The sequence below is a fragment of the Emydura macquarii genome, unplaced genomic scaffold (assembly GCF_026122565.2).
Source record: "Emydura macquarii macquarii isolate MOO-44397 ecotype Brisbane River unplaced genomic scaffold, CSIRO-AGI_Emac_v2 contig_1597, whole genome shotgun sequence".
Taxonomy (NCBI): Eukaryota; Metazoa; Chordata; order Testudines; family Chelidae; genus Emydura; species Emydura macquarii.
Window position 1 is genome coordinate 1,352,790 of NW_027131734.1, and position 27,864 is coordinate 1,380,653.

General features: G+C 47.1%; 1 protein-coding gene across 1 annotated transcript in view; it reads right to left on the bottom strand.

Annotated features, from left to right (window-relative positions):
- KIF26B (kinesin family member 26B) overlaps positions 1–27,864 on the bottom strand; it is a 405,278-nt gene that overhangs the window by 258,466 nt on the left and 118,948 nt on the right. Inside the window, exon 3 of the mRNA XM_067555243.1 lies at positions 26,367–26,900. Within this exon, the coding sequence (XP_067411344.1) occupies positions 26,367–26,900 (534 nt within the window). The remainder of the gene's footprint in view (positions 1–26,366; positions 26,901–27,864) is intronic.

The window sequence follows — 27,864 nt, forward strand, 5'->3', positions numbered from 1 at the left end:
AAGTCAAAACACGAATGGTTAAAATTAATAATTTCCTGTAAGGGGGCATGGCATGGTGTATTGCCACCCCCACTCCTATGCCGCAGCCAGGTTGCTATTAAACAGAGAGAGTACCCTCCTGCCACACGGTAGTTACAGCCCTGAGACTGCCACATGGGTGGCAGTTGGGTGCTGATTGGGCCACAAGCGACCCCAGGGGTTGAGAATCACTGGTTTACAAACATGATATGGCACATTTGGGGGGACCTGAAAGGATAAACATCCACAGATGAATAGGTTAACAATGGTACTATCAAAATGGGCTATTGCCAGAAGGCTTTCATTTCTTTGTCCTTAACAAGCTAACAACTGTGAGAAAACATCGATACCTAAAACTGACTAAAATTAAATATTACAACTAAGGAGTCCCTCAATTACATGCTTTCAGTGGGATTAAACAAGTTTAACTAGGAGCAGAATATCACCCTAAATCCTTTTAAAAAGGATTGCACTTGCATAGCTTGGGCCAAATTCTGCACAGAATCCTGTGTAACTTATTGAAATCAGTGGAACAGCAAAGCGTGTACAATGGTGCAGAATTCAGCCCTTTATATTTTGCTTCAGTTTGTCAGTAGTTATAATTACACCTCAAGCCAAATTCTGCCTTCATTTACACGAGTGCAACCCTACTGAAGTCAATGGGGCTGCAGGGGTATAATGAAAAGGCAGTATCTAACCCTCTATTTTTTTTTTCTTTATTGTCTCCCTTACTAGCCACAAACTTTGAAAGCAAATTTAGCGAATTCTTATATAAAAATAAAACTTTCATTTTTAAATCACACATTCATAAATGGAGCCATTCTAATTTTAAAGAAAAACCATCATTTGATTTAAACATGATTTAGCCTTTGGTTGGCAAGCCCACCTACACAAGTCACACTATTTCCTGCACTTCCTGCAGAGCATTCAAGGGACATTTTTAAGACTACAAGTTAGACTGGAGACTTTTTTTATGCTTATGAAAATGAAGTCTTGACTACATTAAAAGACTTGAGTCCTCTCTCTTTATGAGGCACAGTTACAGATGTTCATGCTGAGATTTCCTAGTGACCTTAAGCATGACCGGCAGAGACCAGCCCTCTCAAAGGTGACAGGTCATTACCCTCTATTCTTCTTGAATCCTTGGAGCTCTCCTGAGTACAACCAATTACATGAGGTGATTGTGAAAGATGAAGGGGGTCTCATTCCCCCCTCAGAGCAGATTGCTACATTTAAAATGGTTCCATTAGCTGGGGAGTGCTGCCTCTTCACCCCTGGCCACATGTAACCCCTCACTGCTTTTCAGGAAACACACCCGGGGCAGGTCCAAAGTTCAGAAGCAGCTGGACAATTGGCCTTCTTCATTCATGCCTTTCATATTGTAGAAGCAGCTATAACAGATATACTGAACTAGACCTATTCAGGTTAAGGGTCAGTGTAGGGGTGTGTGGAAGGAAGTATGTTCCACTCACTCCATACTAAAGAGAAATTCCATTTACCGTGAGAACACACCAGATCCATTCCTTATTACCTCAGCTGTGCTCACATTTGGGCTGACAAGATGCTAAGGGCCTGATCTTGACCTATTTTGCATCTGGTTTACATTGGTGTAATCCCTCTGACTGCTGTACAGTTACTCTGGATTTACACTGGCGTCACTGAGAGGAGAATCTGGCCCTGAATATATTTTATCTGAAAGAAAAAACTGTTACTAACCTTTCCATACCTGTAGCTCTTCAAGATGTGTTGCTCATGTCCAGTCCAATGTAGGCGTGCACGTGCTGCAGGCACCGTCAGTGGAAGCTCTCTCCTAGTGGTATCTGCTGGATTTGCTCTGGAGCCTTCGAAAGTGGTGCCCTCATGGTGTGGTATAGAGGCAACGGCTGCCCTCCACCCCTCTCAGTTCCTTCTTGCCAGTAACTCCAACAGAGGGGCAGGTGGGAGGGTTTTGGAAGGGACATAAGTAACAGATCTTGAAGAACAACAGTTACGTAAAGGTTAATAAATGTTTTTTCTTCTTCAAGTGCTTGCTCATGTCCATTCCAAAGTAAGTGATTCCCAAGCCATGAGTTAGGAGGTGGGATTAAAGTTTTAATTTGATACGGACTGGAGGACTGCTTGTCCAAAGGCTACATTGATCCTAGTCTGTTGTGTGATGGCATAGTGTGCAGTGAACAACTGGAGAGATGACCAGGTTGCCGTTTTGTAGATGTCCAGAACCTGGACCTGTGCCACAAAAGCTGTTGACAAAGCTTGCGACTTCAGGGAGGTGCTGTTAGGTGAGGAGGCGGTATCTTTACCGGATCATAGCAAGTGCATATGCATGATGTTATCCATGAGGAGATTCTCTGAGCAGAGACTGGGTCCCCTTTCATTGTATCTGCAATTGCTACAAAGAGTTGAATGGTCTTTCTAAATGGCTTGGTCCTCTCTATGTAGAAAGCCTGGGTACGCCTGACATCTAAAGAATGGAGCCTCTGCTCTTCCCTGGTAGTGTGTGGCTTAAGGCAAAATACCAGGAGAAAAATGTCCTCGCTACTGTGAAAATGCGAGACCACCTTAAGGAGGCAGGACAGATGTGGGCGAAGTCGCATCTTGTCCTCAAAGACGACGGTATATGGCAGTTCAGAGGTAAAAGCCCTGATCTCTGAAACCCTCCTAGCCAAAATAATGACAACTAAGAATACTACTTTCCAAGAAAGATGGAGCAAAGAACGTGTCACCATAAGCTCAAATGGGGGCCCCATGAGCCTTGACAGCACCAGGTTGAGGTCCCAGGGAGGCAGGGGTTGATGCATCTGGGGACATAAACACACCAGCTCCTTAAAGAACTGAGAGCAAAATCGGGTTTGAAAACACTGACCAGCCATTTACCAGTGGATGGAAAGCAGAGATTGTGGCCAAGTGAACTCGTATGGTCGATACCGCAAGGCCTTCCTTCTTCATGTGGAGCAAATTGTCCAGGCTAAGAGGCAGGGGCATTTCATTTGGCAGGACCCCTTTCCACAATGTCCACAGATAGAACCTCTTCCATTTTGCCAGATATGCTGATCTGATTGATGGCTTCCTGCTATTCATGAGGATGATCTGCTCAAGTGCTGAGCAGCCCCGCTCTGCCTCACTCAACCATGAGCCTTCCACACCATCAGATGTAGTGACCTGAGGTTCAGGGGCAGCAGGCGGCCAAGCTCCTGCAAGATCAGGTCTAGGAGCATCGGGAGGCTGATAGGTATGTCCACTGACAGGTGCAGGAAGGTCAAGAACCATGCTAGATCTGTAAAGGATCATCCTCGCTTTCGTCCCTCCTGACCTTAAGCAACATCCTGTGGATCAGGGCTGTGGGAGGGAAAATATAAAGTAGATTCCTCCCCAGGGAAAAGAGAAAAGCATTTGAGAGGGAGCCCGGGCTGTGCCCCAGGTATAAGCAGAACTGGGGATATTTTCTGTTGAGCCTGGTTGCAAACAAGTCTACTTGGGGAAACCCCCACTTCTGGAAAACAACATTCAAGATGTCCGGGCAAATGAACCACTCGTGATGGCTGATAAAGGATCTGCTCAAGTGTCTGCCAGCTTGTTCTGCAAGGCTGGAAGGTAAAACGCATCCAGGTGAATGGACTGGGATATGCAGTAATCCCAGAGACGCAACGCCACCCAGCATAAGGGGGAGGAGCAAGCGCCATCTTGTTTGTTTATATACAACATTGCCATAGTATTGTCCATGAGTCTGGAGATGCACTTGCCCCACAGGTGGGATTGAAATGCCTGGCACGCTAAACATACAGCTCTCAAATCTCGGACGTTGATGTGAAGGAGTCAGTTCATCTGGTGACTATAGTCCCTGAGTCCTGAGAGGCCCCAAGTGGGCTTTCCATCCCATGTCTGAGGCATCAATGACTAGTGACATTGAAGGAACTGGCCTCATAAAGGGAACACCCCCACACATCGTGTTCTGGTACAGCAGGGCAAGGATCACCGCCAGTGGGATTGTAGTGACCCTGTCTAATAGATGATGGCCTTATATGCCAGACAGGATTGGAGGGGTCTCAGTTTGAGTGAAGAATGCTGCACTGCATAGGTGCAAGAGCTTCAGGCAGTTTCTTGCTGTGCTGATGGGAAAGGTTCTTAGACCATTTATGAGGGTCTCGATGGCTCTGAAACAACTTTCTGGGAGGGAGGCTCTGACCTGGGCTGAGGATCGTCCCTATAAATTCTATTCTCTGCATTGGCTAGAACATTGATTTCTGCTGGTTTATTAGGCATCCCAGATTCGAGAACGTGGACTGAACAAATCTTACATGCCTTTCCACCAGATCCCTGGAGCAGTCCTTGATGAGCCAATCATTCAGGCATGGGTACACCTGCACTCCTGCTTTCCTGAGGGAAGCTGCTACCACCACTGCTATGCACTTTATAAATTCTCTTAGAGCTGCTGACAGGCTGAAGGGTAGCATTGTACACTGATAATAGTTGTGATCTACAATGAATCGGAGGTACTTCCTGTGGCCCCAGAATACTTGCCATGTGAAAATATACATCCTTCAAATCGAGGGTGGCCTACCAGTTGCGTGGATCTAGGGAAGGCATGAATGAGGATAGGGAGACCATGTGAAATGTCACTTTCTTCATGAACATGTTGAGGTTTTGCAGGTCTAGTATAGGCCTGAGATCCCCATTGGACTTTGGGTTCAGAAAGTAGTTTGAGTAGAACCCCGTGTTTCTTAATTCCATGGGAACCTCCTCCACCGCTCCCCACCCTTAGCAGTGACTGCACTTCCTGGGTTAGAAGTCTCTCATAAGAAGAGTCCCTGAAAAGGATGGAAGGGAAGGGGGGAAAGAGAGAAACTGAACAGTGTATCCCACTTCTAGCATGCAGAGCAACCAATGGTCTGAGGTGATGTAGGATAAATGCTTTCCAAAAACAAGGGTGAGATTCAGGTTTTGGTCTGTTGTGTCATCCCCGAGTACACCTTCAGAAGTTCTGCTTAGGGCCCAAAGGCCGCAGCCATGATAGCTGATGAAGAATGGTGGGAGTGCCTCCTTATAAAGCCCTTGTTTCGCCACCGCCCAAAGTCCTGTCCTTGCTGCTTCTGTGGTTGGCACAAACAGCCCAAAGGCTGGGGCTTTAAGTGCTTTTGGGTTGGGGCCAGAGTGTGGAGGCCCAGAGACTTTAGAGTGACGCAAGACTCCTTCAAACTATGAAGCCTCACATCCGTTTCATTGGAGAAGAGGTATTTACCCTCGAACGGCAAGTCCTTCACTGTTTGCTGTACTTCATGTGGAGCCCTGATGATGGGAGCCAAGAGCTGCATCTCATCACCACTGCTGTGGCCATGGCGCAGACTGCCGCATCCACAGTATCCAAGGCATCCTGGAGGGATACCTTGGCTATGGCCCTGCCTTCCTCCACTAATGTTGCAAACTCCACTCTGGACACCGATGGTAGAAGTTCCTTATATTTTGATATAGCTGTCCAGGAATTAAAGTCATAGCCACTTAAGAGAGCCTGATGGTTTGAGATCCTCAATTGGAGGCCTCCGAATGAATACACTTTCCTTCCTAACACATCCACCTCTCTGATGGGGAAGAAGGGAGTGATCTCGCCTCAGAGGGTGCCGAGTGCGAGCAGCCTTTGTAGGAACCTTGGAAGGCCTGAGGTGCCTACATTGGCCACTTACATAGCATCTGCTAATGGGTGGAGGCCATGCTGGCGGGACAGTTCTCTGGGTTGTTGCCACATATTTATGGCCTGTTTGGTACGTGGTCCTCTGTGATCCATACTATTCCACCTGGGATTGGGAATCAGAGCAATGCTGAGTGGTGCCAAGATGGAGAGCGGTGCTGAGACCCCGCAGTGGAGTCAAGACCCTGACCGGTGCTGGGAATATGACCTGCACCATACCAGTGTTTGCTGCCGCAGCATCAAGGTTCACAAAGTTTGGTGAGACGGGGGTCGATGCCTCGCCATTATCACTAGCTTGCCCAAGACTGGGACCAGTCTCCGTGAGGTGGCCTCTTGCAGCGCCAGAGCTGTCCCTGGTGGACCGTGGCCTGAAGAAGATGGAGGTGCCGGGAGGGTCAAAAGACTCCTTGCTGCCTCATAGGACTCTGGTGTCGATTGTGCTGCCAGGGTCAAATATCCTTCATGGCTCACCCTCAGCAGAGAGTCCATGCGCAATAATTCCCCCTCCAGGGCTGGAGTCAATGGTGCTGGCTGGCTGATGGCCATCCAAGAGTGGGTCAGCATGGCTCTCACGCTCTCCATGTTCTTCCTCATTGGGGAACGTCCCTGGTCAGATTTCTTCATCATCTTCTTTGGCACGGGTGCCAATTTTCTGCGCACTGGGGAAGTGTTATGGTGCCAGGTGGCCATCGATGCCGAAAATGCCCGGCTCCATTGAGGGTCTCTGACTGAAGCTGGGGCACTCCTAAATGTGGAGATGCTTGGTGCTGGATTCGGTTGTCACTCCGAGGTGGGGTGAAGTGCACACTCCATTAGGAGGAATTTTAGACTTCTGTCCCTGGCTTTTTAGGTCCTGGGCCTGAAGGTCTTTCAAATCCAGCACTTTGCCTGGACATGCTCCTCTCCCAGGCACTTCAGGCAGCTGTCGTTTGGGTCACTTACTGGTATGTTCTTTGGACAAATCGCACACTGTTTGAAGCCCTGGGATCAAGGCATGCCCCAGAGTCCCAGGTGGGCTATCCCCGCAGGGCAGGAATTCTAAATACTGTAACTAAGTGCTCAGTCTAATTAACTACACTCTATTAACTGACTATTTACAACTATTTACAGGAAACAACCACTGAGGGGGCGGCAGCTACCTATATACTGCGCTATGAGGGCGCCACTCCAGGGGGCACTAGAGCCGACCCGGCAGATACTACTAGGAAAAAGCTTCCGGTGATGGTGCACGCAGTGCGTGCACACCTACATTGGAATGGACAAAGAAGAAACAAAACGTTTTTCAACATACAGAACATGATGTCCCTGTCAGCCTTTTCACTTTTGTTTTAATAGGAAATATAGTGCTACCTACTACAAGGGAACAATGGGCCAAATTCTCTTCACTTAAATCCATTAATTTGCAAGGGAGTTACCCAGCAGGGAATTTGATAGCACATTTCTAAAAGCCATTTCAAGAACTCTTTATAAAAGAAGAAAATAATATTTTTTATGCTAGGTCTGTGGAATCACATTTCAAAACTATATCAACCATTAGTAGCTTCCTCCTCACATCCCAAAAGCATATCATCCAAGCAATCAGCTTCATAACTACTATTTTATTTTGCTTTGCATTGTAATCTAAGTCTTCACCTATAAAATCTTACATCTTTGGGACCAAACACTCCCCTGTATTCACACCCTACAAACCACTGTAATAAGCTGATATGCTCACACTAATAACTCACTGATCAAAAATATCATGGTCAAATCTATGTAGCAAGATTATATGTAAAGTTACAAATTCCCCCTGTATGATGCTATTAGTATATGTTCAAAACCAGACAGCCCTGCCAAGGCGAAAGTTGTTAAACAGGTCTATCCTACACAAAGGAATACATGTTTACCTCAATTTAAATACAAGTAGTAAACAGGGCCAGCAAGACAGCAGGGAGAGGAGATGGCAGGAAACAGAACAATTTATATTTTAGCAAACACAAATGGGGAAGAAAGAGTATGGAACCTATTTCACCACCAGATTCCATGTTGCCTTCCTCATTGTTTGGATAAACTTTGCTTTGAGGGGTAACCTTCAGAAGAATCCACCTTCAAAGGTTCACTGAACCATAAAAGAAAGCGGCAGAAAACCCCAGGTTCTCTCTTTCACCTAAGACAACAAAAGCACCAGCGCCTTGGGGCCTCTGGAAGAGATCCTGACCTTCCATCAGGCAGCATCTTGCTGGAAAACTGAGTGGGTAAGAAAGGCCATCTTAAAGCCTTGAACCAAAACTGGTTAGATTAAGCTTTTAAGTGTGTGTTTCCACTTTTATTTGTTTGTAACCATTTCTAACTTTATTTCTTATACTTGAATGAATTCACTTAAAATCTGTGGCGCGGGCGGCTAGTTTAGCCCTCTCGTGGGTACGGTGCCCTCTTCGGCCACGACCACGGTGCACCGATCAGGGGGGAGGGGAACGGGGGGGGCCCGGTCCCGCCCTCTGCCCCGGGCCCCGACCCAGGGACCCTGTGTGGAGTAGTCTTCAAACGTCCGTGACTTACTCCTTCCCTGGGTCGCCTCTCCTTGGCCCCACTGCTCGCCGTCTGCTTCCCGGAACTGGGTGGGGAGGGGTTCTCCCTCAGGTCTGTGTCTTGGGTCCCCGGCCGCAGCCAGACAGGTATCCCCCCGATCGTCTCTGGTACCTTTGGGGCCGTACTATGTGGCAGTGGTTGCTCCAAGTCCTGTAGCAGCTCAGCTCAGCTCCGCTCCGCTCCGCTCCCTCTCCTAACTCCCTTCCAGCTGCCCCTGTCTGCCTGACAGGGAGGCTTTTAACTACTGGGGGCAAGCTCCTTGATTGGCCTCAGCTGGCTTAATTGGCCTAATTGCCCCAGAGTAGCCCCAGCTGGATCACTCAGGGAATAGGGATTTGCTCATTCTGGGGCTAATATAGACCCCCTCTACTACCCTCCTGTAGCCATCAGGTCTAACCCTGTCACACATCCTCCCCCCTGCTCAATCCCACCGGGTTGGGCAACATGGGACGACATGCAGTGAACCCGGGACAAGCCATCCGCATTTCCATGGCGACTACCAGCCCTATGTTGTATCGTGAACCGGAAGGGCTGGAGGGACAGAAACCACTGGGTCACGCAGGCATTCTTCTCTCTGTTCCGCTGCATCCACTGCAGGGGTGCGTGGTCGGTCACGAGGGTAAAGTGGCGCCCCAACAGGTAATAATGGAGGGCTTCCATAGCCCACTTGACGGTAAGGCATTCCCTTTCTACGACCGCATATTTCTGTTCTCTCGGGAGCAGTTTTCGGCTGAGGTACATTATCGGGTACTCCTCATCCCCCACCATCTGTGACAAGACTGCCCCCAGGCCCACTTCGGAGGCATCTGTTTGCAAAATAAATTCCTTTGTAAAGTCTAGGGCGAGAAGGATGGGGTCACTGCAGAGCGCAGTCCGCAAATCCCTGAAGGCTTCCTCTGCCTCGGGGGTCCATCGCACTATGTTTGGGCCTCGGGCCTTTATCAGGTCAGTCAGCGGACTGGCTTGGGAGGCGAAGTGGGGGATAAACCGCCGGTAGTACCCCACCACCCCTAAGAAGGCCCGGACCTGTTTCTTTCGATTAGGCCGGGGCCAGCTCTGGATTGCTTCCAGCTTGCTTAGTTGAGGCCGTACCACACCCCGCCCTACGACGTATCCGAGATATCTAGCCTCGGCAAGTCCTATGGCACAGTTGGCAGGATTTGCCGTAAGACCAGCCTGTCTCAGGGTGTTCAAGACTCCTTCCACCTTCCTTAGGTGGGTTTCCCAGTCTGGGGTGTGGATGACCACATCGTCCAGGTATGCCGCGGCGTACTCAGCATGGGGCCGTAGCAACTTGTCCATTAGGCGCTGGAAGGTGGCGGGGGCTCCATGTAGTCCGAAGGGGAGGACAGTGTATTGGAACAGCCCGTCTGGCGTGGAGAAAGCGGTTTTTGCCTTTGCCTCCTCGGCTAGAGGGATTTGCCAATACCCCTTGGTCAGATCGAGGGTGGTCAGGAACCGGGCCTTGCCCAATCGGTCCACAAGTTCATCTATGCGGGGCATGGGGTATGCATCGAACTGTGAAACCTCGTTCAGTCGGCGAAAGTCATTGCAGAACCGCGTAGTGCCATCAGGCTTAGGCACTAACACGATAGGGCTAGCCCACTGGCTATGAGATTCCTCTATGACCCCCAGCTCCAACATTTTTTCTACCTCTGCCTTAATTTCCTTCCTTTTAGCCTCTGGAACTCTGTAGGGCCTCATCGTGACCCTGACCCCGGGGGCTGTGATGATCTGGTGGAAAACCGCTGTTGTCCGACCCGGCTTAGTCGAAAAGACGTCTTGGTTCCATTCTACCATCCCTGACGCCTCGGCCTTTTGATTCGGCGTTAGGTCAGGGGATATCCTCACTTGCTCGGGTAGTTCTACTGCCTGGGGTAGGGTCATATATGCTTTTCTGGCCTTCCAGGGTTTCAATAAGTTAACATGGTAGATTTGCTCCTCCTTGCGGCGCCCTGGTTGTCGTATCTTGTAGTTGGTTTCCCCCACGGGCTCGATCACTTCATAGGGCCCCTGCCATTGGGCCAGGAGCTTACTTTCCGCAGTGGGTACCAGTATCATCACCTGGTCTCCTGGCTGAAATCGCCGAACCACGGCGTGGCGGTTATAGTGGACCCGCTGGGCTTTCTCCAAATGTTCCCGTACAATGGGGGTGACTTGGGCTATTCGGTCCCTCATCTGGAGCACGTGGTCAATGATATTCCGCCCTGGGGTGGTCTCCCCTTCCCAAATTTCCCTGGTGATGTCCAGGATACCCCGGGGGTGGCGTCCATACAGGAGTTCAAAGGGGGAGAACCCTGTGGAGGCCTGGGGAACCTCCCAGATGGCAAACATGAGATATGGTAGCAAGGCATCCCAGTCTTTGCCATCTTGACTCACCACCTTCCTTATCATGGCCTTGAGAGTCCTATTGAATCTTTCCACAAGGCCGTCGGTCTGTGGGTGGTAAACGGAAGTTCGCAGGGTCTGTACCTGAAGCAGAGTGCATAAGTCCTTCATCAGTCTGGACATAAATGGGGTCCCCTGGTCCGTCAATATTTCTTTGGGTAGCCCCACCCGGGCAAAAATCCTCACTAACTCTGTCGCGATCACCTTAGAGGTAGTATTCCGCAGGGGAACGGCTTCCGGATATCTGGTGGCATAGTCGAGGACAACGAGGATGTATTGGTGCCCCCGGGTCGTCTTTTCCAAGGGACCCACCAGATCCATGGCGATCCGCTCGAACGGGACTTCGATGATGGGAAGGGGCACCAAAGGGGCCCTGAAGTGGGGTTGGGGGCTATGTAGCTGGCACTCGGGGCAGCTTGCACAATAGCGCTGAATTTCTTCATGCACCCCAGGCCAAAAGAACCGCCTCAGGATCCGAGCCAGGGTTTTCTCCACGTCTAAATGTCCTCCAAAGAGGTGGCTGTGGGCCAAGTTCAGCACGGCCCGTTTGTGCTTCTGGGGCACCAGGAGCTGTGGTATCTTCTCTCCATTCACCTCTGTGACCCGATACAGCAAGTCCCCTCTCAACATGAAGTACGGCCCTGGCCCCTTGTTTTTCCCTCTACGGGCATCCCCTCTATCTCTGCCACTTCCGCTCGGGCATTGCTATATCTGGGGTCCTCGGCCTGGTGACGGCCGAAATTCCCTCGTACTGGGTTGAGTTGTCCCAGCTCTGGTAGGCCCGACTCCGCCCTTTCCTCCGGGGTGGGGAGATCTAGCTCGGGGCCTGCTTCGGGCCCTTCCTCTCTTGGGTCAGCTTCTCTAACTGCGGCCTGGGTCCGCCTACCTACCAAGGCAGGTTTTATGCCCTGGGACAAGATCCTGGTACCCAGAGCCTTAGCGGCCCTCCTCTCCGCCCTGGTCTTTCGGCCCTTCCCAGGGGCCAGAAATAGATCCTGGGCGAACTCGGAGAATATCAGGGATTTGCTATCAGGAGGAGCTAGTCCAGTAGTCCCAGGACCCTCCCCTTCTTCCGAGCCCTCCGGGGGAAGTAAAGTTCCAAACCCCGGAAAGTCTCTTCCTATGAGGATGGGATACGGGAGCCGGGGAACTACTCCCGCCATCACCCATGTGACCCCTTTCTGAGCCTCAATATTCACTGGGACAGTTGGGTAATAGCTAACTGCCCCATGGACGCACGTTACTCCCATGCGCTTGGCCTGCAATAGTTGACTACGCTTCACAAATTTCCCTGAAATGAGGGTGATGGCGCTCCCGGAGTCCACCAATGCCAGAGTCTCGACTCCGTTTACTTTTACGAGCCTTGTATACCTATGTGGGGTTAAGGCCACCCCCACAAGGTGAATCAGGCTGCAGGAGTCTGCCCAGTGCCCCAGGTTACACTGCATGGGCTCCTCTGCATTGGGACACTGGGCTGCTATGTGCCCCCACTCCCCACAGGCATACCACCGGTAGGGGGCTCGGGGTACCACTTTGTCCTTAGGGCTAGGGGGTTGTCCCCCATTTCCCCTGCCCAGGTGGTCCGCTTCCTTAGTAGCCCCCAGTGGGCCCTCCGTCTCCCTCGTCCTCCACCTGGTCTTCCCCAGGCTCTTGGGAGTCTGGGCTCCAGGAACTGGGATTGGTCGTTTGCCCCGGGGCAAGTCCTCTCTGGCTGCCCGAGAAAAGCCTCTGGCCATTACCCATCGCTCCACTAGGGCAACTAACTCATCGTAGGATGAGGGGTCATTCTGCCCTACCCAAGCGCGGAGGTCTGATGGCAGCGCCCTCGTGTATCAGTTGATCACGAGAATTTCTAGGATTTTCTCTGGTTGGTGAACCTCTGGCTGCAGCCACTTCTGGGCAAGGTGGGCGAGATCAAACAGCTGCGAGCGCGGGGCCTTGCCTTCCTGATACCTCCAGCTGTGGTACCTCTGGGCCCGCACCGCTGCAGTCACTCCTGATTGAGTCAGGATCTCCATTTTCAGTTGGTGATAGTCAGCTGCCGCTGCTGCAGGTAGGTCATAGTAGGCCTTTTGGGCTTCTCCACATAGAAAGGGGGCAAGAATACCAGCCCACTGGGCCAGGGGCCAAGCCTCACGCGCAGCTATCCTTTCAAAGGTAAGGAGGTAGGCCTCAATATCATCCTCAGCTGTCATCTTCTGTAAATACCTGGTGGCCCATAGTGTGCATGTTCCCTCAGGTACTGGGGCCTGGGGGTTCAGGGTCTTCAGGTGGGCCACCACCTCTCGCAAGAGAGCCCGATCCTGGTTGGCCTGGTTGATCAGCAACTGGTTGGTCTCCTGCTGAAGCTGCGCCGATTCCTGTAGGGTGGCCATCTGGGCCCTGGTGGCCTCTTGCTGGGCTGCCGTGGCCTGTACGAGGGCCTTTACAACGTCTTCCATTGTGGTAAACAGAGGAAAAGAAATTTCCCCTCCCCCCTCGTGTCTTTTGGCTTGGGTTTGTTTGTTTTTTTTGGTGTGTGTGTGTCTCTGTCTCAGCCGCTGGGCACCCAAAATCCCACTCCTGACACCACTGTGGCGCGGGCGGCTCGTTTAGCCCTCTCGTGGGTACGGTGCCCTCTTCGGCCACGACCACGGTGCACCGATCGGTGGGGGGGAAATGCAGGGGGCCCGGTCCCGCCCTCTGCCCCGGGCCCCGACCTAGGGACCCTGTGTGGAGTAGTCTTCAAACGTCCGTGACTTACTCCTTCCCTGGGTCGCCTCTCCTTGGCCCCACTGCTCGCTGTCTGCTTCCCGGAACTGGGTGGGGAGGGGTTCTCCCTCAGGCCTGTGTCTTGGGTCCCCGGCCGCAGCCAGACAGGTATCCCCCCGATCGTCTCTGGTACCTTTGGGGCCGTACTATGTGGCAGTGGTTGCTCCAAGTCCTGTAGCAGCTCAGCTCAGCTCCGCTCCGCTCCCTCTCCTAACTCCCTTCCAGCTGCCCCTGTCTGCCTGACAGGGAGGCTTTTAACTACTGGGGGCAAGCTCCTTGATTGGTCTCAGCTGGCTTAATTGGCCTAATTGCCCCAGAGTAGCCCCAGCTGGATCACACAGGGAATAGGGATTTGCTCATTCTGGGGCTAATATGGACCCCCTCTACTACCCTCCTGTAGCCATCAGGTCTAACCCTGTCACAAATCCTATCTTATTTTGTTAAAAAACTTGTTTTATTTTTATTCTGAACCAATCCACCAGTGCTGTGTGTTTAAACTGAACTGTTTGGTAACTCCAGTTAAAGTAACAAATGGTTGAATATTGACTCTCTACAGTGGCATTGAACCTTAATATCTGAACTGTCCAGGAGAGGGCTGGACATCCTTGTAAGTAGTAACCAAGGCTGGTGGAAGCCAGAGCATGACTGGTGGGTTGCTGGCAAGCTGCTGGGGTCCGAGCTGCAGGACCAGGGTCGCAGCTCTACACAGACACGCAAAGTGTGACCTGCATGCTGGCAGTATGTTTATGAGTGGCCCAGGTTGGGAGCTAGAGCAGCGAAGCATTGAGACACACCCAGAGTTACAGGACAGGCCCTCACTGGTTTGGGTTGCACACCAGAATGTGACAATCTGCTCTTAAACAAAATCACAGCTCACATGAGGTCCATCTAACAAAATTGAATAGGTTTATTAGGATCTCCTGACCCCCGAATCCTAACCTCAGGGTTCACTGTTATACAGCAGTGGATAACAGAACCACAGAAACAGGGCATTGGTTTGTGTCCTGTTAGAGAAGTACCTTTGGGACTTTCCAGGGATTTCATGTCTTACTCTCTCGCCATTCTTTTCTTTTACCTTTTCAGACATCAGTAACAATGAGCTCCCTTTGATTCTGCACATTCATATTTCTATTCTTTTTCTTTCGTCTCAAAACTGGCACAGAACAGGAGATAGGGAGCTCAACAGGGAGCTGAAGGATGCAATGAGGGCAGCAGCAGCAACTGAAGCTGATCTTCGTTCAGCTTTAGGGTAAAAAATAATGCTCACATGGGTAATACAATTCAGTTCCATCCAAGAGAGTGTAACAGATAGTGGAGCTTCCTCAACTAGGTGAGCAATCAAAGATTAAAAATGCAGAAATTGAGTCATATATGTTGAGCTGTGGGAATGCTGTTCAGAACGGAACTGAAATACATCAAGCTTCCAGATTCCTTCTCCATTGATTTGTTGGGTTTTTTGTTTGTTTTTTTTGGGGGGAGAGGGTTGTTTGGGGATTTTTTTTTATTTTGTTTTTTTTAACAGGCCCCCATTCAAAATCCAGCATGGGCTCCCTGGTTATCCACTCTCTATCCTTAGTTAGGCTCAAACTCAATCCTTTGCTTTTCCACCATCTCTCATTCTGGGGCCACTTTTTATTCCACTGGACTGACAGGAGTATAGAACTTGCCATACTAGTTCAGACCTCTGTTTTCTTGTTCAGTATCTTTTCTGCCATACCAGATGCTTTAGTGGAAATTTCAGGAACTCTGGAGAATAATTATAGAACTAGCTACCCTAGAAGAAGTTTCTTCCCCCTCACTCTATTTAGTGGTTGGCTTATGCCATCTATATGGGGCTTTATCCCTTCTAATTTTTTTATCCTATCGAATGCAAAAGAAGGGTTTCTATTACATTAGATAGGATTAAAAAATTAGGGGTTTTGATTATCCCCATAAGATTATCCCCTCTTTTGAATTTTCCCATACTCTTGGCCTCAATAATGCCTTGGGGCAATGAGTCCAAAGGAGTAATTGTACATTGTGTAAAACAGTTTCACCTTTCCTGAGTTTTAAATTTGTTAACTTTCATTTTCATTGAGTCCCTTTGTTTTAGCATTATGAAAAAGTGTAAGCAGGAGCTCACCCATTCTCTCTGCTCCAGGTCTGAAATGTAGCATCTGACTTCCAGCTGAGGGGCTTTGCTGAACAGCCAAAATCCCAGCTTGTCCTGTGTCAGACTTTTGATACACTGGAACTCTTCCAATACAGAACGTAAAAGAATTCAAGGCTACCTTGAATGTACAGCTATAACCAAGCAACCAAGCTGGCTTCCTTGCCTATCTATACATTTAGGATAATAGAATACATCTTTGCTATATTCAGAAACTGGTCTACTCAGTTCAGCAATATCCACATAGCTCAAAGAGAGGTTATGAACCCTGTGCAGTGTTTGTAGTTCTTCGATGTATGTCTTCCATTTCAAGCATGTGTGCACCCCACACGCCTTTGATAGCAGTATCTGGCCCATGCACGTGCCATTGATATCCTCATACCCTGCACCGAGGCTACATCAGGCTACCTGGGAGAATTGCCCTCAGTTCCTTCTCCACCGCCAAATCTCAGAAGGAAACTCCGAAGCAGAGGGGAAAGAAGGCAGGTAGTGGAGCACCCATGGAGGGACACAGATCTTAAAGAACTACAATTACTACACAGGGTGAGTAATCTCTCTTTCTTCTTCAAGTAACAACCCTGTGGATGCTCACGTCAGGTGTCTTCCGAGCGGTATCGCCACAAGGAGGAAGGAGCTTCCGAGTCAAGTCCATGTCAGAGGAAGGAACTGCATTGCCAACTGCCACATCATATGTGGAGGTATTGACTGAGACATGGTGTCTGGAGAAGGTATGCACCAAACAGCATGTAGCAGCTCCGCAGATCTCAGGAATTGTGACATTTTTAAATAGAGCCATAGATGTGGATTGTTACCTTGTTGAGTGAGCTGACACGTCAGCAGGGGATGATACATTGGCAGCACTGCAATAAGCTATAATAAAATGGATTTGGGGGTGTGATAGCCTTTGGGTAGAAATGGCAGAACCTTTTGATCTGTCTGCAAATGAAACAGCCTAGGGGATTTATGAAATAAATTAAGTCCTATCTTGGTAGAGGGATAACATCCTCCTAACAAGAGTATGGAGAACAGTCTGCAGGTTGGAATTGTGTGGTTTCAGAAAGAAAACTGGTGGGTAAGTGATCTGATTCAGATGAAACTCAGAAGGCACTTTAGGAAGGAACCGGTATCCTTGTAGAATATTGTAAAAGGAGGGTCTGCTATAAAGGCCCTAATCTCTCCAAATCTGCAGGTTTAGGGAATAGTCACTACTAAGAAGACTCAATAAGTAGCAGGTCATCATTGGTTCAAAAAGATATTTCATGAGACTTAAGAACCAGATTATGGTTCCAAACTGGGTAGGGACTTTCACCCAGGGGAAGAGATTTCACAGACTTTCATGAACCTTGTGGTTCCAAGGTGAGCAAACAAGGAGAACACCTCAACTGTGGTATGAAAAGCTGTTACGGCAGTCAGAGGAACCTTGAGGGAAGTATGTGACAGTGTTGTTTTCTTTAGTTGCAGCAGATATTCCAGTACAAGCAGAAGAGAGGCAAATTCAGGAACAGCATTCTGGAGTTCAGACCAGTAATTTAATCTTCTCCACTTTTGAAGGTAAGTATTTCTGGTAGAATGATACCTCTGTAGAACAGACTGACTAACACTGCAAACCACTGAGGAGCCACTCCTTGAGATGGAGAATGCTCAGATTGGGATGCAGCAGTCGAGTGGCATCTTGGGAGAGGAGCTGAGGAGTGATGGGAAGATTTATCGCTGGACAAAGAGGTAGATGGAACAGGTAAGGAAACCATGCCTGCCTCGACCACATTGGAGCAATTAGGATAACTCTGGTCTTGTCCTGTTTCATTTTGTCCACCACTTTGAAAATCAGAGGCGTAAGAAGAAACACATCAAATAGCTTCTTCATCCAAGTGAGGAGGAAGGCATCTCCCAAGGAATTGCAACCTAACACCCCCCACTCCCACCCCTTGAATAGAATAGATAGCAGTTTTTGATTATAGCTATGGCAAAGAGGTCCACTTCTGGAAATCCCAGTCTGAAAAATGCCAAACAGAACCTGGGAATCCAATTTCCATTCATAGTCTTGGGGAAAACAGCTACTGAGAGCATTGGCAATGACATTTCATCTGCCTGGAAAATACCATTGCTGAAATTCCTATGCCATCTTTTACATACCAGTCCCATAAACTTATTGCTTTGGTGTAGAGGGAAGGGGATACTCACTTCTCTCTGCTGATTGATACAGAACATGCAGGCCACATTGTCCATCATGACTCTGATAAACCTGTGCCTGATGAGAGGAAGAAAATGAAGGCAGGCATTTCTGACTACTCTGAGCTCCAACAGGTTGATATGAATGGTAGTTTCTCAGAGTGACCAACTGCCCTGTACCGTGAGATCATCAATGTGTGCCCCCTCATCCTAACAGAGATACAGCTGTGGTTACAGTTACCGTTGGCATCAATTGAAAGAAGGGAACCCGCCATCTGTACATTGTAATGAAGCTTTCACCATTCCAGGGACAGCTTCACCTGCTGAGGAACAGACACTGGCTTGTCTAGACTGTGTCCGTTTGGTGAGTAAACTGATCTGAGCCACCCCTGGAAACACGCTCTGTCACAAAGGTACAAGCTGCCATGTGACTGAGAAGTTGAAGATGGTTTCTGACTGAAGTCTGCTGGCTTTCTGGAATAGTTTTGACAAAGTTTGATAATGTCACAAATCTGTCCATGGGAAGGAAGACCCTGGATGGCAAGGAATTAATGGATGCCTCCAAAACGAGGTAAAGGGAGTGTTCCATCATCAATAGTTGATTTTTTTCTTTAAAACCAGAACTACTAACTACTACAGCTAACTAAGCTAACTAACATAAGGAAAAAAAACAAGCTCAGCAACAGCTGAGGTACACACAAAGTGGACATACTAAACTGTCTCAGGCCAAGGTGGTTGAGAAGGAACTGAGAGCAGTTCATCCACGCAACCTCATAGAGCCTTGGTGCAGGGCACGAGGACATCAGCAGTGCACGGACCGACCGAACGGACACTGCTAATGAAAATCTAATCAAAGGTGCATGGGACACACGCACGCCTGAAGTGCAGTGCCCATAGGGATGTTACTTGGAGAAAAACAAAGATTTCTCGTGGGTCTATGGGTAAATTAGATATTGAGGGGGATAGCGGCAAGCTGCAAAATGCAGATCCCAAACACCTCCCAAGTTTAGGAGTGTTCTTTGGTTGTAGCTTTGGTTGCGACTCATCTCTATTATTTGACTGCCCAACACACCCTTTAAACTTTAAGGCCTCAATTCAGCAAAGCATTTAAGCATAATGTATTGTATAGAAATGGATTTAAGCAAATGCTTAAAGTTAAGCATGTGCATAAATGTTTTGCTGAATTGGGGCTAAATCATGTACTATATGATGATGAAGCCTCTGACAACAGTGGCTGATAAGGAATGTTTTCAGCAACATCAGGTGCTGATAACCAACACACTGGCATCAGATACAGTGGGTCAGTTATTTGTGAGGTACTTACAGGCAAGTCAGGCATATTGGGTCTCACTCCCTACCATAACTCTAGCTAATTTTTCCTTGCTTTTACTCCCACTTAGCTTTCCCCAACTGATACTTTTGCCCAGCTATAACAGGATATCAGTGCAGCAACATTGTCTCTGTTATTCCAAAGGCAGATGACAGAGACTTACATTTGGACAAATTTCTTAAACTAGGGAGCAGGGGAGGAAATCAAGACTCCAAATCCTCACTAATTGTGGTTTCATGGCTTTCACTAAATTACAGGATTACCTCACTCCTCTAAGAGCACATAGATTTCTTTTTCACATCACAGCTGAGTCATGGGGCTCTCATACTCATCGGATAAGCCTCCTTAGCTCTTTTCAATCCATGGGATATCCTTTACCTCTGACTTCCCTTGGTCAGCGTATCATCATGAAGGAAAGAGTAATGATTCTAGGGTCATTAAGCCATGCATAAAAATGCCATGTGACATCAAATCACACCAGAGTAACTGTAAAAAAAATTACAATTAGCATGGAATTCTAACTTTCCCATCCTGATATTAGGGAGGCAGGGTACAATGAGAGTATTAGTTTGAAAAAAATCAGATACAATTAGCCAGTTACTGTAATACACAAGCTTGACTGATCATTTCATGGAAAGAAGGTCAGCTGATAACTTCTGACCCCACTAAAGTCACTATATCTAATTATCACTGATTTGATGTAAAAAGGCCATTGATCTATTCAGAGGAAAGACATTTCAAACATATAAATAAATGTGGAGGGTGTGGGTGGCAGAAGCTAGGAAATTTTATTTCAATGCTAATCAGCTTTTTCTTCTGGGTCGACCAAGGGACAGTCGGCCACGTTGTGAAATCAAATCCCTGGTTTGTGTGTTCTTTAGACCATGATCCCAGTATAGATTCACTTTTGTTTGTTAGCACCCAGATCACAAACTGAAACAACGCCCCCCATCCCCCGACACACACGATATTTGTCCAGCATATTCATCATCAGCCATGCAGTATTGGAGGCTAACGAACATCTTTAATTCTTCCAAGAGAGCCATACCACCCAAGTGCAGAAGTGAGGCCTTTCACATAACATAGGAACTGTATTGGTTTAAACATGAGCCATACAAAATGTCTAGACCAAAAGCTGACTGTGTAAGGGCATGACTGTCTACTGTCATATGTGCCCCAAACAAGGTTCCCTGCCTGATAGATCCGAGTCATAACTCATGAGCGAGAACAGCCTCCAAAGGAGCCACTCTTTCTCTGTGCATTATTGATCCATGCATGCAGCTGGATTCAAGAGATCTGGATTCCATTCCCAGCTCTGCAACTAACATGGTTTGTAACTACAGACAAGTCGCTTCACTTCTCTATGCCTGTTTCCCCTCCCACCTTTTGTCTCTCATCTATTCAGACAGTAAGCTCTTTGGGACAAACTCTTACTCTGAGTTTGTACAGCCTCTAGCACAACAGAGCCTCCAGATGTTACTGTAATACAAATAATAATAAAGGGCCAGATCATCTGGTGGTGTATTATCGGTTGATTTGGCTATACAGCCAATGCATTGGAGTCCTCAGTTGAAGTGCACAAAGCTGGGGTAACAGGTTTCTAGGCTACCACCTTCCTTACTGCTGATGTAGAGGCCATATGCCAAGGACACCATTCTATCTCCACTGTAGTACTTTGTTAATCCTTTTGTAAAGAAGAGGGATAATACCTTGAGAAGTGCTTTGTCACAGAGAGTGGTATGCACGTCTCTCTTTTCCTTTGTTTGCTGTGTTCATGCTTTGACTAAGGCTGTCACCTTTCTAATTGCTCCTAACCAGACCCCCAAGGCCTTGCCTCCTGTCCCACTCCTCCTCCCCCTCCCCCCCGCCCGAGGCCCCACCCCTGCTCTACCTCTTCCCTTGAGGCCCTGTCCCTCCTCCCCCCAAGGTCCCACCTTCATTGCTCACTCCTTTCCTCTCCTCTCCTCCCCCAGTTGCTCACCAAATCATCTCCACCTCCCTCTCCCTCCAACCCCCAGCTGGGCTCCCTTTGCTTCCTGTAAGAGCATGTGTAAGACAATGACAGAGCCAGGGTAATTTAATTGCTTCTAAAGCCTATAACAGGAGGTACCGAAATCATACTTTTGATTCAGTTTGCAGATTAACAGGTGTTTAGTGTAAATATTATCTTACACATGCTCTTACAGAGGTAGTTCCGCCTTGTCAAAGCTAGGGGTGCCAGGTGCCCGGTTTTCAACCAGGAAGTCATCAGCAGCACTGAAATGGAAAGAAATTAGCGAACAGAGACTTGAAAGAGCTGAAATCAAAACCCCAAATCTGAATACCCCACACACTGTGTTTTGATCCAGGTTTGAACTTTATATCTTTTGCCAAACTATAATCATTACCAATTTCTTGCAAGAAGGCTATGCCTGAAAGAGTTAGTGTATTACAAGCCAGCCGTGACCAAAATCAACCCCAAACAAATCATTCATCATTGCAAAGCTCCAGAACTAACTTGTACTTTCATGGAGAACAGTGCTGTTATGAACACACATCACAGATAAAGAGGAAACACAGAGTATGTACTGTAAGCTCTCATGAATTGTACACAAACAAAGCCTTTGATAGCTCTCTGAATACACACTATATCATTATGCCCAGAGCTAGCAGGCTTTCTGCAGTCTGGGTTCTTGGTTTCTAAGTGGTGCTTTTTAGTGGACTAAGAGAAAGGGACACACTTTTTCCTCCCTCATCTGCTGCTAGGATCATGTTTTCACAGTTCAAATCTCTCCACTGGCTTTCTGTCTTTCCACATCAAGTCCACACTCAACCTCAAGGTACTGAAGACACACTGCTCACCCTGCCTTCACCTGTCCTCATCTCCCTCTACAACCCTGTGCTCGTGTCTGTGCCTCTCTGTTCTCTGCCTGCGCTATGCCTGGAGCAGCTTCCCCTCTCCTGTACGATATGACACTTCATTCTCCTTTAAACTTCTCAAGTTCTTTTGGCTTGTCTTCCTCACTAACCTGCCTCTCTCTGACATTCCCTGCTCACTCAAATACCAATTTTTTTTAAAATCTAGAACAGTACAATACATGTGGCCAACCTAAATAATGTAATCTAGGTTCGAAGACTCTGCATAAAGATGGAGAGTTATTCTGCTGTCTCAAACTGGCAACCAGACGAGAGGGGGGTCCTACTAGATCCAACTCAGGATATAAAAGCTTTGAGAACTCTCTTCAAAGCAGAGAGTAGCATTAGAAACAGTCAAGTTTAAGAGTAAGTTCTGGCAGGCCACTTATATTTGTTGCTGTTGAAGTTAACTCTGAAGGAAACCCAGAGAAGGGGTTTGTTTGGCCCCTACTCATTTTGTTAGAAGAAAGGGGAATACAACCTGATTGTATGCCTTTCCCCCATTCCTTTTTCTGTACATTTGGCTTGGACTGTAAAGTCTTTGGAGAAGAGACTTTGTCTTGTATCTGCCTGTAAAGTTATTGCAGCTGCGAAGTCATAACAATATAATAACAAAACACTAATAATAAATACACCAGTGGCAATTACTCCCAAGGTTTAGATTGGAGAAATACTTGGTGGTGGGGTATTTGAAACAGTTGGTCAGTAAAGTAGCTTTTCTATTATTGAGACTTTAGTTCGGGGTTTGGCCTAGCTTTTAAGTGGTTTGGTTTGAGGGTGAATTTGTGTCACACACAATTGAGCATGTTAGGCATGATCTGCTCAAGAGACTCAGGTTTAGAATAGCAAGGGTTGTTGCAGATTAGAACCCAGGAACGCTGTCAGAGTTACTAATCTGAGAACAAGTTTATACAATGCTAATCCACACAATGCCTTTCACACAAACTTTTCCAAGGATTAAGCCCATCCAGTTTTTGATAGAAAAATATATTTAGATTCACCCTCACCTCTTCCGGACAGAAGTTTGAACTGTTTGGGGAAGAACGATCCTTCCACCCAAAACTATCAGAAGGAGTTATGTGGGAGTATGCCCTAAAGGGCAAGAACTGTTTTTTTTTTTCATTTTTACGGTATATTAAGTAACAGTTTTACACAGATAATTCATTTAAAATTTCCATACAGTCACTGACAATCTTATAGTGACACTTTCTTGATAAAATTGTTGCTCTGCCTCATTTTTATAAAAACACTGGGACTTTAACAAAGTGAACATTCTCTTTTTTTTTTTTTTTTTTTTTTTAATTTTTTTAAAGTATTTGTTTTGTAGACAAATCTCCCATCTGAAGACTGGAAATTGTACTGAGTCACCAAATTTTGACCTGGGGTTTGGATTCAGCCTACTACAGAATTCTGGGTCGGCTTTTAATTTGAGATCCAGAGCTAGAAAAGTTCCAAGGTTTTTATATCTGGGTTTCTGGTTCTGGCCCATCTCTACTCAAGGCTGCTGATTTTTAGCCTGCGAGTGTATAGTAAGTTATTTAACCCGGGAGCTTTTGAATTCATGCTTATTCTGCAGGCTTTCCGGTGGTGATGCTTGACTCATTCTGTGAAAATAGTGGGAACTCTCTCTCTCTCTCTCTCTCTGCTTTAGACCCACCCCACACTGCTTCAGAAGCACAGCCCTGGGAAACAAATCACAGGTCATTTCATTCCCATTGTTCTCAACATGAGCAAAGCAGTCTGTCATTCATTCCCTGTATCCTGCACAGGGCTCTGGGTTTAGGCAGAGACTGGTGGGAAAAGGTTTCCAGGGAGGTTGAATAATGCTCTTGGAAGTACGGTAACTAGTGTGTGAAACTGCCTTGAGGGCACAGAACGACATGGCTTCTGAGCCAGGGTTTCCCCTTTTTGGAGAGGTGGTATATTAGTAGAAAAAATAAGGTCAATTTTCAAAGCACTCAACTGTTTCTGGCAGGTTGTCTAGACTATCTGACTAAAGCTAATTTACAGTGAGGAGATGCCCACACCAGGAGCCATTAAGTCTAGCCAGTCCCACATCTCTTGTCCCTGGGCATCAGTTTGACAAAATTATGACATAGAAAGGCACTGAACCACTGCTGGAAACATAATGCTCTTTATCCCAAGGAGATTTTCTGGTTCTGTTAGCTATTGCACAGTGAGGGTATTTCATTATTAGGTGAAGGAGAAATATTTAATACAAGGAAATAGTCTCAGGCAACTGGCTCGAGCAATTTTTTTCATTTTACCTTCAAACCAGGAAAATTAGGTTCATTGCGAGGATTCTAACTGAGCAGGGAAAACTGGTAGTCTCCTAGCACTTCTCCCAGCAGGATATTTTAGCTGTCTTCTTACCGATGAGTATTAAAAAAAGAAAGATTGAAGAGAGACATCTAAAGCTGTTCTGATAATCTGAGATAATGTGGAACACAGCGTAATCAACAGACTTTACCTGTTTTCTGTTCATAGAATATAACAGGCATAACACCCCATTCTCACATTTATTCACCATTCAGAATCATTCATGAATTTCCTCCCAAAATTATTCCACTGAAGCAAATAACTCACAAACAAACAGAAGCAAATACTGGATATTCAAACTTTGAAATCCATGCTCTTTGATAATTAAATGACAGGTGACCTTTTCTATCCCCTGATTAACATAACTAACCAATACCGTGAAAATTTTAATTTATGAATATGACAGCTGAATACAGAATTTAAAATTCATGGTTATCAATGAAAGGTCCACCAGAGCCCAGATGTGTTAGTCTCCTGGGTGCACAGCAAAGCCCATCTTTATTCCCTTTTGCAAGTCTGCTGAGAAGGGGCTGGGCTGAGGTGGATAGATTATCGTGCACTCCTTTTGCATTATGTTGTGATTTCAACTTATTAGATAGCTGTCTAGGTCACAGGATCAGCACCTGTACTTACATTTTAGACAATGGCAAAGCCAAGTTTTGCAACCAGAGCGTGATAGGCCAAACGTGATGGACTGGAAAGTGAGCTCAGCCCACGCTCACCTGGCAAGGTGGCTTCTGTCCTATGGGGCTAGGCCTGGCTCCCATTGCAACCTGGTTCATGGGGTCACAGTTCCATTCAGGTTGCCCCAGCCACCGTGTCGTCATGATGATGGAGGAGCAGCTGCACCATATTTGAGTGATTAGCGTTGCAACGTAATGCATGGGGTTGCAGTGCCACTCAGGTTAAGCGCAGCCACCCCTCTGAACAGATGGGAGGCCAGGTCAAATTCATTGAGTAGTGTGCACAATGTTGGAATGCCCAGAGTAGGGAACTGGGCCCAGCCCCAGGAGATGGGAGGCACTGATGCCAGGTGAGTGCAGGGCAGGTTCACTCTCCAGCCCAGTATGACAATTCATGGCATACATCTCTTTTTGACAATTACACAATATGCTTGAAAAGGTGCCACACATACCTTATTAGCCTTGCCATTGATTTTAAACATTTGAAGAAATAAAATCAAACATTTGAGCTTTCAAGCTTAAAATGTGATGGACCGGTGCCAGCCACATGGTCGCCTGTGATTAACCTGGTTGCACCAGATCCGTCATAACCTTATGGAGCTCTTAGACGCCTGGAATAAAACCAGACAGTGTGGTCATGGACACCTGGTTCTAGACCGCAGTGGTCTATAACTGTACTGTGTTGTTCGTGCTACTAAAACTCAACCACCCAAATGCTCATAGAAAATAAAGGCAACAAGTTGTGAACTCAGTCCCATTGAAATTACTTCTCAAATTCAAACAATAATTCATTTTTTAAATCCATTTCTTTGCTGAGATCTCGTTTCTCCTCAGATCAAAGAGCAGCAGATACATAGTCCATGTCACAGACTGACCTCTCCAGTTGTGACTAGGAAACTGTAAAAAGTCACATATATTTTCCAGTTAAAATAAATTATAATGCACTCTTTTTTATCCAAACTCTTTTCTATGGGTGCATAATATTGATGTTGCCACGCTCATCATTTGCTTAATTTTTCTTACCATAATAGCAGTTACTCTCATAGCTGATAAGAATTAAATAGCAACATAAGGATTTACCCTGCAAATGTTCATTACTGAGTACAGATTTTCAGAGGTATTTAGGTGCCTACACACAGAGATAGCCACCCAGAAGAATTTTCAAAAGTGGGGAGTTAGGCACTTCATGGGATTTTCATAGGCACCCAAGCAGGTTAGGTGCCTATTCGCATGTTGAGTCGCCTTTGAAAATCTAGCTCATAGTACTTAATACCATGCATACTCAATGGAAGTACCCACATTTTTAAGCAGAAGTTGATTTTTGCAGGATTGGTCCCACAGTGTGAGGCTGGAAGGGAGACATTCATATGATTAAGATTATTAAAGTATTTAAAGAAACATTTTTAAACCACTTACCTGGTACGGATACAGGGTGACCCCATTTGTCCTCGACAAGGACCAGGTGCCGTCCAGGTACTGATGAGCCTGGATAGCCACAGAGTTCAGGATGTTGCCATTGCTGGGGCTGGTAGCCATTTGTAGGCTGACCTTGGCCTGGTGCCCGGGGGAACCATTTTTCTTCTCCACCCCACTGATGATCCCCAGACTGTTGGGTTTGCCACTGTGCTTGTTGGCCACAAAGCCTGTGTAATTAGCAGTAGTGTAGGAAGTGGGCATGTATGCCCAATCTCTGGGCTGCAGGCTTCCCAGATGTCGGGAACCCACCACGGTGGGAATATTGGAGAGGGGTGGGGGGGAGCCTGGTGAAGCATCATGCTGCTCAGTGTTGGCGGTCTGTTCAAGCGTCAGCACCATCTGAATGGCCTCCTGCTTCAGCTGGTTCAAGTGGGTGGCACAAACATCACATCTGTTGTCCCTCTCATTCCATGCCTTCCGAATGGTGTTAGGAACCTGGAGTTTGTCGTGAATGACTGAAGAGAAAGCTGGGTCCTGAAAACCAAGCAGAGGGGAAAAGGGGGGAGGGGGAAACGTTTAGCTAGGATAACTGCAGTGAAACGTTTCTCCTGCTGATTGTGCATTTCAAAAGGCAATTTATGAGATAAGCTTAAAAAAGCAAACAAAAGGCCATTCGATGTGGTGAACATATGCCAGCAGCAGAGTTAAATGCAAATTAGAAGCTGGGATGTGTTCAGAAGAAACCTTCTCTTTTACTTCAAATACAGAGAAATGGCAAGTGTATTTAAATATTCTAATTCCATCGCAGGCCTCAGTGCATGGCAGAGAAAATGAATTAACCTGCTCTACCCCATGGCAGTCTACTGCTGGCTTGAATGAAATCTGCTCTCAGTTACACAGGTGACATCAAGAGTAACTCCACTAGAGTCAAATGGCTGATAGATTATGAACCTTGTTATCTAGAGGTCAGTATTTGGCCTTTGATAGCTAAAAGAGCTGGGTGAAAACCAGGAAAAAACAGTTTCACAATCCCCCTCCCGCCCCAGCAAAACTCAAGGGATGCAAACCAAGACAGACTAGTATCCACATACTGAAAAAGGAAAAGTGGAGAGTATAAGGCATGGAGGGAGGAGTTCATAGGTGGGATGGTCATATTAATTACAATCTGTCTTTATTATATACTCAAGCATTTTATTTTCTCTGTTTAACTACCGTGAACAGCTCTGCAGCATGCAGTGATTAATTGATTCATAAATCATGGCGCCTTTTTATGCACAGCAGCAAAAGAGCAGTTCTAGCAGCAGAAGCCTGAGAGAGTCATATAAACTGATGGGGAAACAGCAGGGGGCTGAATCTGATCAAGCCTCAGGCTGGTCACTTCTATTTGGTGCACAAGGGGGTCAGAGCATCAAAGTGTATCAGAAGACAAGAGCTGTGTTGTACAGCAGCTCCCCACTCTTCACACTGCCGTGAAGAATAAAAAAAAATGGGGAAGCAC